Here is a 14315-nt window from a genome sequence, read left to right on the forward strand (position 1 = left end):
TAACAGTGGATGAGCAACTGGTTCCATTTAGAGGTAATCTATTTTCATATTTGTAATAAAAGTGATTTTCACTATTGATTTCTTTGACTGTTTTCTGTGACACTGATACTAATCACTGATGCTAATGTCTTTTGTCCAAAGGTCGCTGTCCTTTCGGGAGTATATGCCCAGCAAGCCAGCAAAATATGAGATCAAGTCATGGGTGGCTTGCGATGCCAAATCAAGCTATGCTTGGAAAATGCAAGTCTACACTGGGAAGTCAACCAGTGGATGCCCAGAGAAGAACCAGGGGATGCGAGTTGTGCTTGATGTGACAGAGGGACTGAGGGGTCACAATGTGACATGTGACAATTTCTTCACCTCTTATGAACTCGGACAGCAGCTCCTGAAGAGGAAGATCACCATGGTTGGTACAGTTCAAAAGAACAAGCCTGAGCTCCCACCTGCACTGCTTGCGTCAAAGGAGAGAGAGATCTTCTCCTCAAAGTTTGCCGTCACGCCCACCACCACTCTAGTTTCCTACCTCCCAAAGAAAAACAAGAATGTAGTTCTTCTGAGCACACTGCACAAAGACGGCGACATTAGTGATCGTGAGGACAGGAAGCCAATCATCATCCTGGAATACAACCGCAACAAAGGAGGTGTGGACAACCTAGACAAGGTGATTGGAACATATAGCTGCAGAAGAATGACCGCCCGCTGGCCCCTGGTCATCTTCCACAACATCATTGATGTGTCCTCCTACAATGCCTTTGTGATTTGGAGAGACATCAACCCAACCTGGATGTCTCGTAAGCACAACAAGAGGAGGGTGTTCCTGGAGCAGCTAGGAAAGGCACTTGTAACTCCACTCATTGAAAGAAGGAAGCATGTCCCCCGCACAGAAGCCTCAGCAGCAGTTGTGAAAGCTATTCAGAGTGCAGCAGCTCCTGATCAACCTGAGGATCCATCCAACACAGCCACTTCCCCAGCTAAGCCAAGTAAGAGGAAGAGATGTCAGTTCTGCCTCAAAGAAGGACTGTAAAACACATACTGTGTGCTGCAGGTGTAAGAAATATATCTGCAAGGCTGTGCACTTGCATACTACCTACATGTGCTAATTAATTGAATGGGTTATGTTATTTTTCATATTTTTGTATTGTACATTCTCTTAAATTGTTCACTGGAGAAAAGTAAAAGAAAATGAGTCACTGAGATGAATAAAATGCATTCAAAACTCCTTTTGCACATTTTTTTATTTTCTTAAGCTATAGAAATTCAAGTGGAGAGGGAAAACTCAAGTATTCACACATTTTGTGGTGAATGACAATATACAAGATGAAATTTGGTGTTTAAAAAATTCAATTAAGCTGCTTATATTGGGGGTTTAGTGAAGACGGGTCATTTTGACCCGGAGGACACAGGGTGTATACAGAAAATGAGGACGACAGGAGGGTTAAGAGTTGGGTTTAAACCAGCAGTGCGACTTCAGTCGTCGCTTCGACAGCCGCCTTCATTAAACTTTGCTGAAACGAAACGCTCTCTGGAGCCCAAATTATTGTTTGGTTTTTTTTTTTTTCAACAGAACTTTAAACTCTTGTCTTAAAAACAAAGTTTTGACTTAATTTAATTGTCTTTATCTCTAAAAAAACCCAAAAAAAACACGACATGTTTTTGTGAATTTACCACTTACTTGAACTATATTACAGATTCCGATGGTTTTTGCCAAAGTAATCTTGCATAAATGAAAATAAATTGGATGTAATAGTAACATGTTTCCTTGCAGAGAATTTGTGAGCAAGCAAATATATATATTTTTAATCTTTATCACATGTTCACCACTCTGTGGTGCGAACAGAGTTATTTTTGGTAAAGATGTTCAATTGTAAGCCTTAAAAAGTAAAGTTTTAAGTTGTGTCAGAACTTTTTGATTTACTAAGTGGGCTTTGTTGAAGTTTCTGTACAGTCTAATAACGTTTCCAGGACCTTTAGAAGTGAAACAAGCCCACAGCATCACACATCCTCCACCGTACTTAGCAGTGATAATTCAGCGTACTCATCCTTTATTTTTTATCAGATCTACCTGGAATGTTTGTTGTTATTTATGTTATTTGATGACCCCAAAACTCCTTGCTATCCACCTCACTGTGCATGACTAGATTAATTTGGGTCCTCATCCATCCTCAATGTAGACATTAACCTAAGTTGCATCCTATTTATGCCCAAGAGAAACTAAAAACGAATAGTTCAACATTAGAAACTTTTAACACAGCAGCATTCACATACTCCTGGCCGGTTATCTCTACGGGGTTTGTGGCATCAAAGACACAAGAAATAAAGGTAGTCAGGCCACGAGACAGGTAGTTAATTATTGTTTTTTATTTGAAGGTCAGAGTCCAGCTTCAGATTACCAGTAAACTGATTTGCTTCCTGGGAAGTTAAGATCAAAATTACCGTAGTTGTCCTTTTAAAAAAAATCACTATTTTCATACAAATTTCTAAAAGAATATTCTGAATTTTATGTCAAAATCTTTCCAATTCTGGTACAAGACTCACTTAAAGCAGCCTTTTTTTTCTGCAGCCTTTATAAACAACTAGCATTTTAATGCTAATGTTTAAAAACTCCAAACACTCTGAACTTGTGTTATCAATCAGTTTGTGCATGCAGGAGTATTTGTCTTTATGCAGAAAGTGTAAACTTTCTCCCCCAACAACTGTGTCTGAACCAATGCCAAGAGGAAGCAAAAACGGGAAAAATATGTGGCCCTTTGACAAAATCAGGTCAGGGTTATAAGGTTTATGATTTACATGGAGAAATAAAAGAAAGGAGGCAGGATAAGGGCTGTTTAAAAAGATTGGAAGAACAGAATCAAGTTATTGTTCAAGTCAGAGAGCAGAGAGACAACATTTGAAACGGTCTCAACCTGGAATACTGAAGCAAATTTTAGAAATCAAAGATGAAGACGCTGGTGCTGCTCTTTGTGAGCATTACAGGTACGAGAGTTTTCATTTTCCCAGGAGAGGAACTGATTCATTCCTCTCCTGTCTGTCTGGGCTGTTTACTCACGAGTTTTTCATACTATACTTTTCTATTCAGCGCAGTTTTGAGCTGTTTTTCGGAAAAGTCTTCTGTCAGAAACTTAATGTAATGTTAAGTTTAGCTATTCAACAATGAAAGGTACAGGAGCTTTACTGCTTCGACAGCATCTATAAAAAGAGTGGATTATTTTCCAGATACCTTTCCTCACCGATGAAGGGTCAGTTTCATTTTATTGCAGTTACTCCAAAAGTTTCTCTCCGATCAAACACGTTCAAAACCGATTTAATATCAACGCAGAAAGAATGGCAGCGCTTCTAAAACATGTTTTCATGCTTCTTAACCTTGTTTTCGATTATTTCACATTACAACCACAAACTACAATCTATTTTGTTGGGATTTTATGAGAAAGCTATAAGTCTTATGTCACTGAGAGTCTCTTTGAAAGCAGTTTGGTGCAATAGGCTTTAGTTTAGATGAAAAAGGTGAAAATGGTAAGCATTTTCACCCTTCTGAAAATCTTACCATTTTCAGAAAATAACAGAAAATAAAAGAATTATTTTCTGTTGGCTTTTCATCCAAAATCCCCCAAAAAATGCACTGAGGTTTTCAAACATAAGTGGTAATCCGACATCTTACAGCCCTTTTATCAACGACCATTTATTCTGTTAATAACTTCTGCTTTTTTCTTTTACAATATTTTCACAATTTGTGTTTACAGTGGCTCTGGGGATGCCAGCAGTTCCACAACATCCAGTTCCAGAAGAGAAAAGCCAGCCGCCGGTGGCCGGGGACTGGGTACCTGTCCAGGGTCATGTGGTGGTGGAGCATCCTGCCCCGCAGGTTTTACCTGACCCCAAAGAGCAGCAGGAGAAAACGGCTCCGGCAGAACAGAAAGAGAAAGAGGCTCAACCTGAGACCAAGCCGGACGAGCTGCAGGTGGAGGAAGAGTTGGAACCAGAACAAGAACCGGTACCAGAGGTAGAGGCAGGGCCTGTAGAGGGTCCCGACTTTCAGGTGGCGTCTGAAGTTAATGTTCAAGTTGAAGGACAACCTCAATATAAACTGGAGGAAGAAGAGGAAGAAGAAATAGGCCCTGATTTTAAGGTGCGGTCAGCGCCCAGGGTAGACGCTGGAGCTCACATGGAGCTGGAACCAGAAGAGACACCTGAGTTAAACGAAGCTCCAGAGACATTTCAGGCACAAGCGGATGGAGCAATTGGTCCAGAGATGGGAGTTGAAGAGAGGCACATAGACATGGAGGGGAAACCCCTGGCTGTGATGGAGCTAGAGCCGCTGGACGATGCCGACATGCCTGCAGAGGAAGTGAGCGAAATGTCAGAAGAAGAAATGGCTTACAGAGAGGCTTTTCAGGAACCGGATCCTGCTGCCGCTGCTGCTGCTGCTGAACTCTTTCCAGAGGAGGAGGAAGAAGAGGAGGAGGACAAGGTTGACGGAGAGGAAGATTTCAAGCAGAAATATGAAAATAATGTTCCAGATGAGCAAGAAATCATGGAGTTGGAGCGTGAGTTAACAGGAGAGCAAAATCCAGAAGACGCACCAGATGCTGCAGTTCTGGTTGAGGAACCAGTGGATCCGGCGCCGCAGCAGACGATGCCTCTGTCAGAAAACTATTTCCCAGAGGGAGAGGCAGGAATGGAGATGTATGGAAGGGATGGAGCGCCAGAGCAATTCCCAGAGGAGCAGGAAATGGGAGATGAAGGTCTTCCAATGATGATGGGAGATGATTCACAAAGGCAAGGTGAGTGGAGATAAAACATTATTCATTTAAACAGCACATGGCACTGTTGAGTTTTATTTAACATTTCAACTACTGTATATGTTTAAGAGCTTAATTCTGTTATTATAGACGAGGTTGAATAAAGGAATTTATTTTTTGTTCATTTTTGTTTAAATATAAAACGGAATAGCTTTGCAGATAAATAAAAAATTTGATATATTCAATATTTGATGATTATTCTAAGAATAAAGTGTTTCCTGTGCTGTAGTTAGGGTTTTAGGCAAACCAGGATAATTACTTTTGCAGTTTCATATAGAATAGAGAATAGAATAGAATAGAATAGAATAGAATAGAATAGAATAGAATAGAATATCATCTGTACAAGAACAATGAAAAACAGTTTACTGTATCAGCTTTCTGTACAGCACCACATATTGTTTTAAAAGAAAGGTGCACAAGCTTATATTTTCACATGGCAGACTATCAGATCTTAGATTTTAAGACAGGGCATGGAAACCCACAAAAATGAATGTAATTGAAACGTTTAAATGTTTCAATTTTTTAATTATCCTGCAATTAAGAAAATCTTGCATTTTTCCTTTTTGCCACAGGGGAGCGCTATTGTACAGGTCTGATTGTTGATGGGAAGTGTTACCAGTTCTTCAAAGAACCGCTCAATTACGAAGATGCCGAGGTATTATTAACACATCATTTCTACCCGTCGAAATTATTTGTTTCAAGATTTCTTCACAAAATTAAGATGATCTCACACAACATTCCTCTGTCTGTTTATTTTTGCCTCGTAGTTCTTTTGCCAAGAACAATTTTCAGGAGGCCACTTAGGCGCCATCACGACCCAACACGTCCACCAAGAGCTGATGAGTCTCATACAGCAGAGCGGAGCAAACACACGCACCTGGGTTGGAGGACGACGACTAGATGTGTGTATTCCTCAGTCAGGAAATAACTCCATGTCTTGTCTTGCAATAATCTACGGAACCTGCACAAGATTAAACGAGGCCCTGAGCAGAGTTTTATTTAGAGGCTTGTTTTCAGTGAAGCCTGTCAGCCACCAAACATCCTGTTACATTGTCCATGCTTGAATTTTTGTGCTTTTTCTATTATTATTTTTGCATTCTGTATTGTTCCAACTTCTCTTAAGTAAAATATTGCGTTACAGAATGTCCGACAATCACATTGCTCTTCAAAAATATTCATTACATAAAATTTAAAGTTAAAAGCATTCATTTTTCCCAACATTTCACTTGGCTTCTTTTTATATTTTCATTTTATTTATTTAAAATTCAATGCATTGTCAGATATACTGTTGTTGGTACATATTTGCCTTGCATCAAAAAGGTTCTGGGTTCAAATCCAGGGTCTAAACAAACACAAGACACACAAGCAGCAGAAATTAATCCATTATAGGTTTAAATTATTACTTTGCTAATGTTCAGTCTAAGGTTTTCTTCCCTATTCAAACTGTCCGTGCATTTGTCAACATGTCCTGAGATAACTTAGCTTAACTTTAACGGGAGGCCTTCACTTTTGGACCGGTTCTGCATCGTTCGAACGGTTCATTGTTCGAGTGGAGAAGTGACAGGTTCTCATGTGGATTTTGCTGCGTTGCAGAGACGCTTCGTCTGGTTGGACGGATCCCGCTGGAGCTACGAGGACTGGCTCCCAGGCGAGCCAAATTACACAGCCGGAGTGGAGAACTGCGTGGAAATTCTGGGTAAGAGATGACCTGCTGGTCAGATTTGAGATTTTTATTGAGCTTGGAAATATTTTTTAAATTTTCAATATTTTTATTTTTAAAAAAAAGAAAAGAAAAGAAAGAAAGAAAAGTTTTTAGGAACATGTTGAACACAGAAATTCATATTGAATCTAATTAAAATCTTAAAGAAATAGTTGCTTGATAGGGACATCTGAGATAAAGGAGCGATGTGTATGTAACTTTAAAACTGGGAAAGCGATGAGAAGTAAGGTGGCAAGTTTTAGCTTAAAACCAAATGATTCATTTTTGAAAAAGTTCAGCTTCAGTGGAGAGTTAAACTGAAACACAACTTAATTACAAGCTGTTTCTAACTAATATCGGTGCCTCATTATGCTGAAAAACGTTGTTGTGATGAGGTTTCTCATATTTTAGCTTGTTTGGTGTAAAGCCTTATGAGGAGTTTATTGAAAACGCGTCACACTGACATATCTCCATAACCCATTTGCATCCTGCTCTGCCTCCTGTCCTGAACAATCCTCTCCATATCCAGCAAAATTCACAGGGAGGATGTAACCTCCTGCTGTGACGTAACAACAGCTGTAAAAAGAAAAAAAACTCCCTTCATGTCTGAAAAGCAGCTTGATTTCTATTCTGAAATGCAGGGCAAAAACCTTAAGTTCATATTATAGTTTAAAAACATATCAGCAGGTAATATAAAGATGTTAGCGGTGTTTAAAATTACTGTTTAATTTATAAAATCAAACCACTTTTAACTTTAGCTAAGTAGCTAAGTAGCTATGAAGAGGAGAGGCTAAACAGTGAGTTTAGCGTAAAGAAAATAAAGGAAGTGACATTCCCCTGTGGTTTATTGTCACAAGCTATGCTGCTTCTTTAAGCAAACATATATTTTATTGATTTCTCACATATCCATGTGGGTGACAGCAGACGTGTGAACAGGATAAGAGCTAAAAACAGCGACATGAACAGATTTTCCATCAGGTTGACCTCCAAACATAGAAAGGTGAACTGCGTTTGATCGATTCTGCAAACTTACATTATTGGATACAAGTTCCAGAATTCAACACTGAATTTCAATCTCCATGTTGGATGAAGTTTAATTGGCTAATGTTGGCCACCAATGTCTACAAAACTTGATTAAAGGAACAATAAATTGTTTAGATTTTTATATCTGGTCAAGTTGGTCTGTGTATTTATTTCAATTAATAGGTGAAATTATGGTTTATATATTTAGATATGACATTAAAATTTGCTTGATAGAGTGAAATATTTAAAATGTGACAAAAAAAAGCAAAAACAGAAGAAATGTGTATGGAGGGAAATTATTGTCAAGAAATAGAACATGATGGTTTACATTTTTTTATTTAAATATTAAAAGTTGCAATAAAAGAAAGCTTAAATGTACAACTTCAACTTTACTCCTGATTTGATTTTTGTCTGTTTTTGTTTCTTCAGGAAATGGAAAGTTTAATGACTTCACATGTTGGGAAGCTCAAGCTTACGTCTGCTCCTACCCAGTTTAGTAAATTCAGAGGAAGAACAACAAGCTACTTTATTTTTTTACCAGAACGTATGCTTAATTCAGAGTTTTATCCATTGCTTTGTGTCTGTATTTGTCAATTAGGAACAGACTTTTTATACTAAACAATTAGTCCAAAAAGGAAAACAGATAAGTCAATATTTCAGTCAAAACCTTGTATGTTTTTGGTTTTTAGCTTCTGTCAATCGGGATTAGTTTTGTAAATTGATAGACGATGTTGGGTTTGTTTTTATAAAATGGGTGAAGCTCATTTAAAATGCTCCAATCATATCACAGCGACATTTGATTTAATGGTGTCAGCTGGTTGGGGTAAAACCTCAAATTCTTTCTCCATGTGTTTGATTTTTTTATTTTAATTTTTTAAACCTTTTGAAAAAGAAAAAAACTTCTTAACAATGATTGTATTGTTGTGAATACCAGCATGAGGTAGCATGTAATTACATTGTTATTGCATGTTTGTAAGTACATGTAAAGACCACTGTATGTTCAAGCTTTAAATACGCTTCAAAAAACTATTATATTTGCTGTCAGAATAACATGAGATGCAATAAAAAACGATTAACAAGGTTTTTTTTCTCAATCTGTATAAATTAACGCATAGTTTAATATTTATATAACCATGTTATTATGAGTGCTGTTTAGGGGAGTGAAGGTGATTTAATTACAACTTTCAGTTGTTAATCTCGTCATGATTTATAAAGTAAACCTTAAGGGTTTTCCATTAGTTTTAAATATAACAAAGTGAGAAAACCTTCCTGAAAAAGGCTTAGGTTAGGTTTAACTCCTGCAGCTGTTTCTGATATCCTTGATTAGTTAAAACTATATATTGCCCATTAGGAAATAGAGATGACAAATTTTAAATGTATGTCAAATGCAGTGAATTTAATAAATGGCGTATTTGATGAAACTGCCAAGCAAAACACTAATAGTCCGTTTAACTCATTTAGACCAGTAGACCAGGTTAGGCCAGGTTTACCAGACTGTAGACCAGGTTCTGTTTGTTATAAACAGTCAGCTTAAAACTACGAGCGTGTTTGCAAACCTGATCACAAGCCGATCACACTCTTCTGCTAATAAAGCGTATTTGTGCATTGAATATAAATCCTCGCCCTCCTTTTAAAATTACTGCAGATTAACACCCATTTACTGATATATTTACGCTGCCCGGCTGCAAATAGAGCTACTATAAGCCCACTGTGACTTACATGCTGCTGTGTGACTCATTTTCCACTGACCCATACACAATATTTTCCTGACCTTTGCACACAGAGATGGGGATTACAAACTCTAAGGTCTTTATCCTGCTGTTATATTTGCTGACTACTCCACCTATGGATGCATGAATTATCACCACACACACACACACACACACACACACACACACATGTTCTCACCACCATTCCTAATATTCAGATGACAGGGACTTCAGTCAACTATTGTTCAAAATGCCACATGGGTTCTCTCAGGCTTTCCGCTGTTCTCCTACCAGGAAAAGTTATGGCTGCAGGAATTAAGAGATTATGGATAAATGTCCATGTGAGCTCTGCTACTCAGAGGAATAGCCCTTATAGCTTTAGTGTGCAGTAAGTATTTAAATAGCTCAGATTAATTTATGGACTCTATACATCATCGGAAAGGATTGTTTTTGTTGTTGTGACTGAATTTCACAGCAGAGATTATAATGCGTAGAACAGAGAGCCATATATTCCTCCTGTTGGGATCACGCCGCTCCGCAGCGATGGAAATCCCCCCCCCTCCCCATAATACCTTCACTGATTGTTAGTGTTGCTGTTTAGATGAAAGTGACTCACTGTTTGTGCTCACCATCTGTCAGTTCAAGCCATTTTCCAGCTTCATGCAGCACCGCCACCTGTTTGCCGGCTCCACTCTGTGTGTTTGTGAGCTCAATTCACCAAAGCTGTGAATCCTCCCACCTAAACCTGGACAGCCTGGCTTACAGCGCCGTCACCGAGTCCGTTCTCAGTCAGCAGGCCGGACTCTGCTACTAGCAACATCACACCCAAAACAAGATTTGGGGAATTGTCTTTTAGTGTGTTTTAATGTACCAACACTTATATTGTAGCGTTAACTATTGGTCTGACGGCACTCAAGTATACCAGTATTTTCTTTCTGGTATTTCTTGATTTTGGTTGAATGACACTTTTTTTTACCATTTTGAAGAGAGGATAAAGGAAATGGATCTCAGAGGAAACATCCCTTGTGTTTAATGTGTGTCTCTGCACCAGCAAATTTCTTTCCTCCTGCAGAAGCCCATTTACCACCCAGTTATTTCATTTAGGCCAGTGGCAGCAGGGAAACACTTAAAACGTGCAGGACAGCGTCGACAGAGTTGACAAGCACCATCCCAGACTTTCTGACAAGTCATAAAAAGTTCAGTGTAAAAATGAGAAATGCTTTTGTTGCAATCAGCGGTAGAGAAATGATTAGAGATACTGAGAAGCATGGTAAAAACAATTTATGAATGTGGGATTTGTTTTGGAAAAAAACAAAACATCTTTCTTTAATGGCGTCACAGGACAGTATGGAGGATGAAAGGCCTCTTTGTTATCACCCTAATCTTTTTTTCTCACCTCAGATTCTCAATAACAGTCAACTCAGGACTCTAGTTGGGCCACTCCAAAATATATCTATTATATTAACAGATAAGCTTATAAAAAGATGGTAAAATGAAAACTTCGAACCAAAATCTGCCAAAATAAATCTGTGCTTTTAATTTTTACGTTTAGAGACCCAAATAAAGACGTTTAAATAATTAATTGACCAAACATTATTTATTTTGATCTGGTTGCCTCCATCTTTTGTGAGCAGGTTTGCACTAGAAGAAGGGAATAATTATTGTCTGACACACATTATTAAATTTAAAGGTGCAATAGCTCGCATATTGCCAAGCCAATCAAGAGAACAGGTTGGGACTGTTATAAAACAACAGAAGATGTGAGGAAGAGGATGAAAGGTGGGGGAGAAGGTTTCAATCATTTAGTGCTTAAATCTTCTGCACATGTGCGGCATAGCAGAGGATATAGCATCACACGATGCAAGCTGCTGTTGAAGCGTTGGGAGGGGTCCCTGGCATAGACCCCTGCTTCCCTCAGAGGCAGGTCACAGAGTACAGATGATGCCGTCTCTATAAAGACATGAACTCAACCCACAAAGGTGTGCACTCTGTGGCAAAACAATAAACTAGAAGAGGAGGATACCGGTTACCGAAGGTATGTTTCACATTTTCTGAAATTTGACATTTCAAATAATAATTTTCCTTCCGCGTACTGAGATGACTAAAGACCGACACCATGTGTGTTTTGCATTGAAAAAAAAAAATACCTGATAGTGTTAGAAACGACTTTCCATACTTGTTCTGAACTTCAGCACATTGTAATTTCTTTAGAAAACTCTGCATTAGCTCTGGTTGCCACATCAGATAATAGAGGAAATCTTTGTGTTGTTCTCGTCTCTCAGCACTGTTCAGAAGACATGGAAGGATTGTTATCAGCCAGCCAACCTTTCCTACCAAAGAATTCGGAAAGCAGAAGGAAAGAAATCATGAGTCATGGTGAGAAACTGCAGAGCAAGGAAGAAATGACTGATCTGGGTAAACCACAATTCACCCTAACACGACAAGTTGTCACTGAAAAGAACAGAGAACTATTTTTATACAGTTACTTACTTCATTACAAAGCTTGACCATTGCAAATATATAAATGTATCTGATGTCTTGTGCTGAAACTTTAACAGACAAAGATATAATGACAAGAGAGGGTCTGGACAGGAGGAATATCTGGGAGCCAAGCGTTTACTATCCCCTGGGAAAGGAGTCCTTTCATTTTGTTGGTCATGAAATCAACATCCGGGAGTCTACGGACTCATACGGAGCTCTGATTTGGCCTGGGGTAAGTTCTTCCATCATCACTCTGCAAATTCACTGGACAACAGCGGCGGCTTTTGCATGAATGTTTCCCAGAGTGAGGAATGCTTACTGCCACCCCCCAACCAATCAAAATGCAGGGAATTGTCTAAATTTTAAAAAGATGCAGTGCAAATTCATATAAAGCAAGTTAAATAGTCACACTATTCTCAGCAGCAGTGGGGTGGCAGATATCCATTGACTGCAGCGGTACAAAATGTGCACCTAATTTGTTTTTTATTTTACATTTGTGTGGTCTTCCTCTTTCTGATGCCACTCTGGGCAACAAGCTACCTGGTCCATATTAAAAACTGCCACTGCTGATAAATGTAAAAACCACAATCATTTTTTTTTTCTTTTTATAGGCAATAGCTCTCTGTCAATTTTTAGAAAACAACCAGCAACAAATGAACCTGATGGACAAAGCAGTGCTAGAGCTCGGAGCTGGAACGGGCTTACTCTCCATTGTGGCAAGTTTGTTAGGTAAGTTTGTGTTTACATGGTTTGAACGGTAATAAATTATTTTTAAATTCTTGAAAAGGGATGGATGGATATTGTTAAATTTTAGTTATTTTTATTGGCTGATGAATTTATTTATTTATTTTTTTTAATTTTATTTATTCATTCATTCTTTTTGCGTTAAAGCTTTGGCTTTGCAGCTAATTTTAGTTTTAATGTAGGTTGTTGCGTACTGTGTGAAGTCTGTTACATCAGATCAACATGCTAGCGATAGCCCACATGCTATTATAAGTATTTTAGCTAGCTTTAGTGTTTGTTTTTTTGTGTGTTTTTTTAGCTCAGTTTAATTTACAAACTTCTGCTTGCACATTAGGTGGAGTAAAAGTTTCATACTTTTACTCCACCTAATGTACAAGCAGAAGTTTGAAACTTTGTATGAGTTTCATACTTTGTAAAGGTTTGAAACTTTTATTCCACAATTTGACATTTAGTGACTCACATTTAGTGACCCACAATTTTTGACATTTTAGCTAAAACACTATAACACACACACAGCTCTTGAACAGATGGCCTTACAATCTAGCTTTGTAAGCAGTCGAACTGGACAAATTTATGAGACTCCATAGCTGGGATTTTTACGTTGACTTAAAGTTTTCACTCATTTTCAGCAGTTTTTCAACACATGTTATATACAGACTGTTTTGCTTTTTCTGCTGCTTCTCCTTATTTCTCATATTTCTGCAAGTCTTCTGCGGTCGACTTCAAACGCTTCTGCAATTTTCACCAAACACATTCAGCTTACAGCAGAATTTTCGCAAGCAATGCAAATTTTTCTCGTTTTTATTTTAGGTTTTTTGACGTTTTAGTACATTTTAAAAGTATGTCACTCAAAAAACAGTCTTATCTCTCCAACAGGTGCCTGGGTGACGGCTACTGATCTGCCTGACATCTTGTCTAATCTCTCCTTCAACCTTCGCCGGAATACCAAGGGCCGTTCCCGCTACATCCCTCAGGTGGCTGCCCTCTCCTGGGGCCAGGAGCTGGAGCGAGACTTCCCCTTCCCGTCCTACCGCTACGATTATGTGCTTGCAGCTGATGTGGTGTATCACCACGACTTCCTTGAGGAACTGCTGAACACTATGCTTCACTTCTGCAGACCAGGGAGCGGGACGACCCTGCTTTGGGCGAACAAACTTAGGTTTCAGTCAGACCAGAGGTTCGCAGAGTGCTTTAAGAGCAGCTTCAACACAACACTGCTTGTTGAGGTGCCGCAGGAGAATGTGTGTATATACAAGGCCACAGCAAAGGAGCGAACAAACGAGATGTAAAAGCTGGAAACTAGTTTACAGACTTCCTAAATTTATTTGTCTTTTGTTGGTTTAAAGGAAACGTTTGGCTTGTTCCGTTATCATACGGTTTGTATTTTCCAGTAATGTCACATGAAATCAAATCACTGTAATACTTTCCAAGTACCCTTTCGGTTTTGATATGGGCCTGTATGACATTCCGTGACTGGAGTATCAACACCATATTGCAAAATGCAAAGTTCCTGACACAAGATTTCATATGAATAAACTATTTTTATTTTAATCTTTTTAAACATTTTCTACTTCTTAACAATATGTATATATATTTTAGAAATAATTAGTTTCCTATTATTTACCTCAGAAAAATCCGACCCGACACAGTGATTCATTCACAGTTATTCATTATAAGTGACAATAGTTGATCAATAAATAAATGATTGGGAAATATTTAAAAACAAGCGTGAAAGTTGGAGCTTTTTGGGCCTTGTAGCGTGGAATAAAATCAGTTTTATCATTTGTAAAGAAGAAAAAACACTTTCCCATAAATGGCATATGCTCTATAGCAGCATGTTGACAAAAAAAACAACAAAGCTTT

The 14315-nt window shown here is 38.4% G+C and overlaps 2 protein-coding genes across 3 annotated transcripts; both read left to right on the forward strand.

Annotated features, from left to right (window-relative positions):
• Nucleotides 1-2854: 2854 nt before the first annotated feature.
• On the forward strand, nt 2855-8599 carry LOC103480587 (uncharacterized). The gene is made up of 6 exons (XM_081602044.1): nt 2855-2973; nt 3738-4778; nt 5369-5451; nt 5564-5698; nt 6390-6492; nt 7948-8599. The coding sequence occupies exons 1-6, from the start codon at nt 2937-2939 to the stop codon at nt 8013-8015; spliced, it is 1467 nt and encodes a 488-aa protein (XP_081458170.1). The 5' UTR covers nt 2855-2936; the 3' UTR covers nt 8016-8599.
• Nucleotides 8600-10175: 1576 nt separating this feature from the next.
• On the forward strand, nt 10176-14003 carry mettl21cb (methyltransferase 21C, AARS1 lysine b). 2 transcript variants are annotated; one of them, XM_081602045.1, is made up of 5 exons: nt 10176-11262; nt 11510-11642; nt 11786-11940; nt 12320-12437; nt 13329-14003. In XM_081602045.1, exons 2-5 carry the CDS (start codon nt 11525-11527, stop codon nt 13739-13741), a joined length of 804 nt encoding a protein of 267 aa, XP_081458171.1. In that variant the 5' UTR covers nt 10176-11262; nt 11510-11524; the 3' UTR covers nt 13742-14003. The 2 variants fall into 2 exon arrangements, with proteins under 2 accessions (XP_081458171.1, XP_081458172.1); XM_081602046.1 differs by having other exon boundaries at nt 10177-11262; nt 11510-11603.
• Nucleotides 14004-14315: the final 312 nt, after the last annotated feature.

Source organism: Poecilia reticulata, chromosome 2 (genome assembly GCF_904066995.2).
Source record: "Poecilia reticulata chromosome 2, P_reticulata-male-v2, whole genome shotgun sequence".
Lineage (NCBI taxonomy): Eukaryota > Metazoa > Chordata > Actinopteri > Cyprinodontiformes > Poeciliidae > Poecilia > Poecilia reticulata.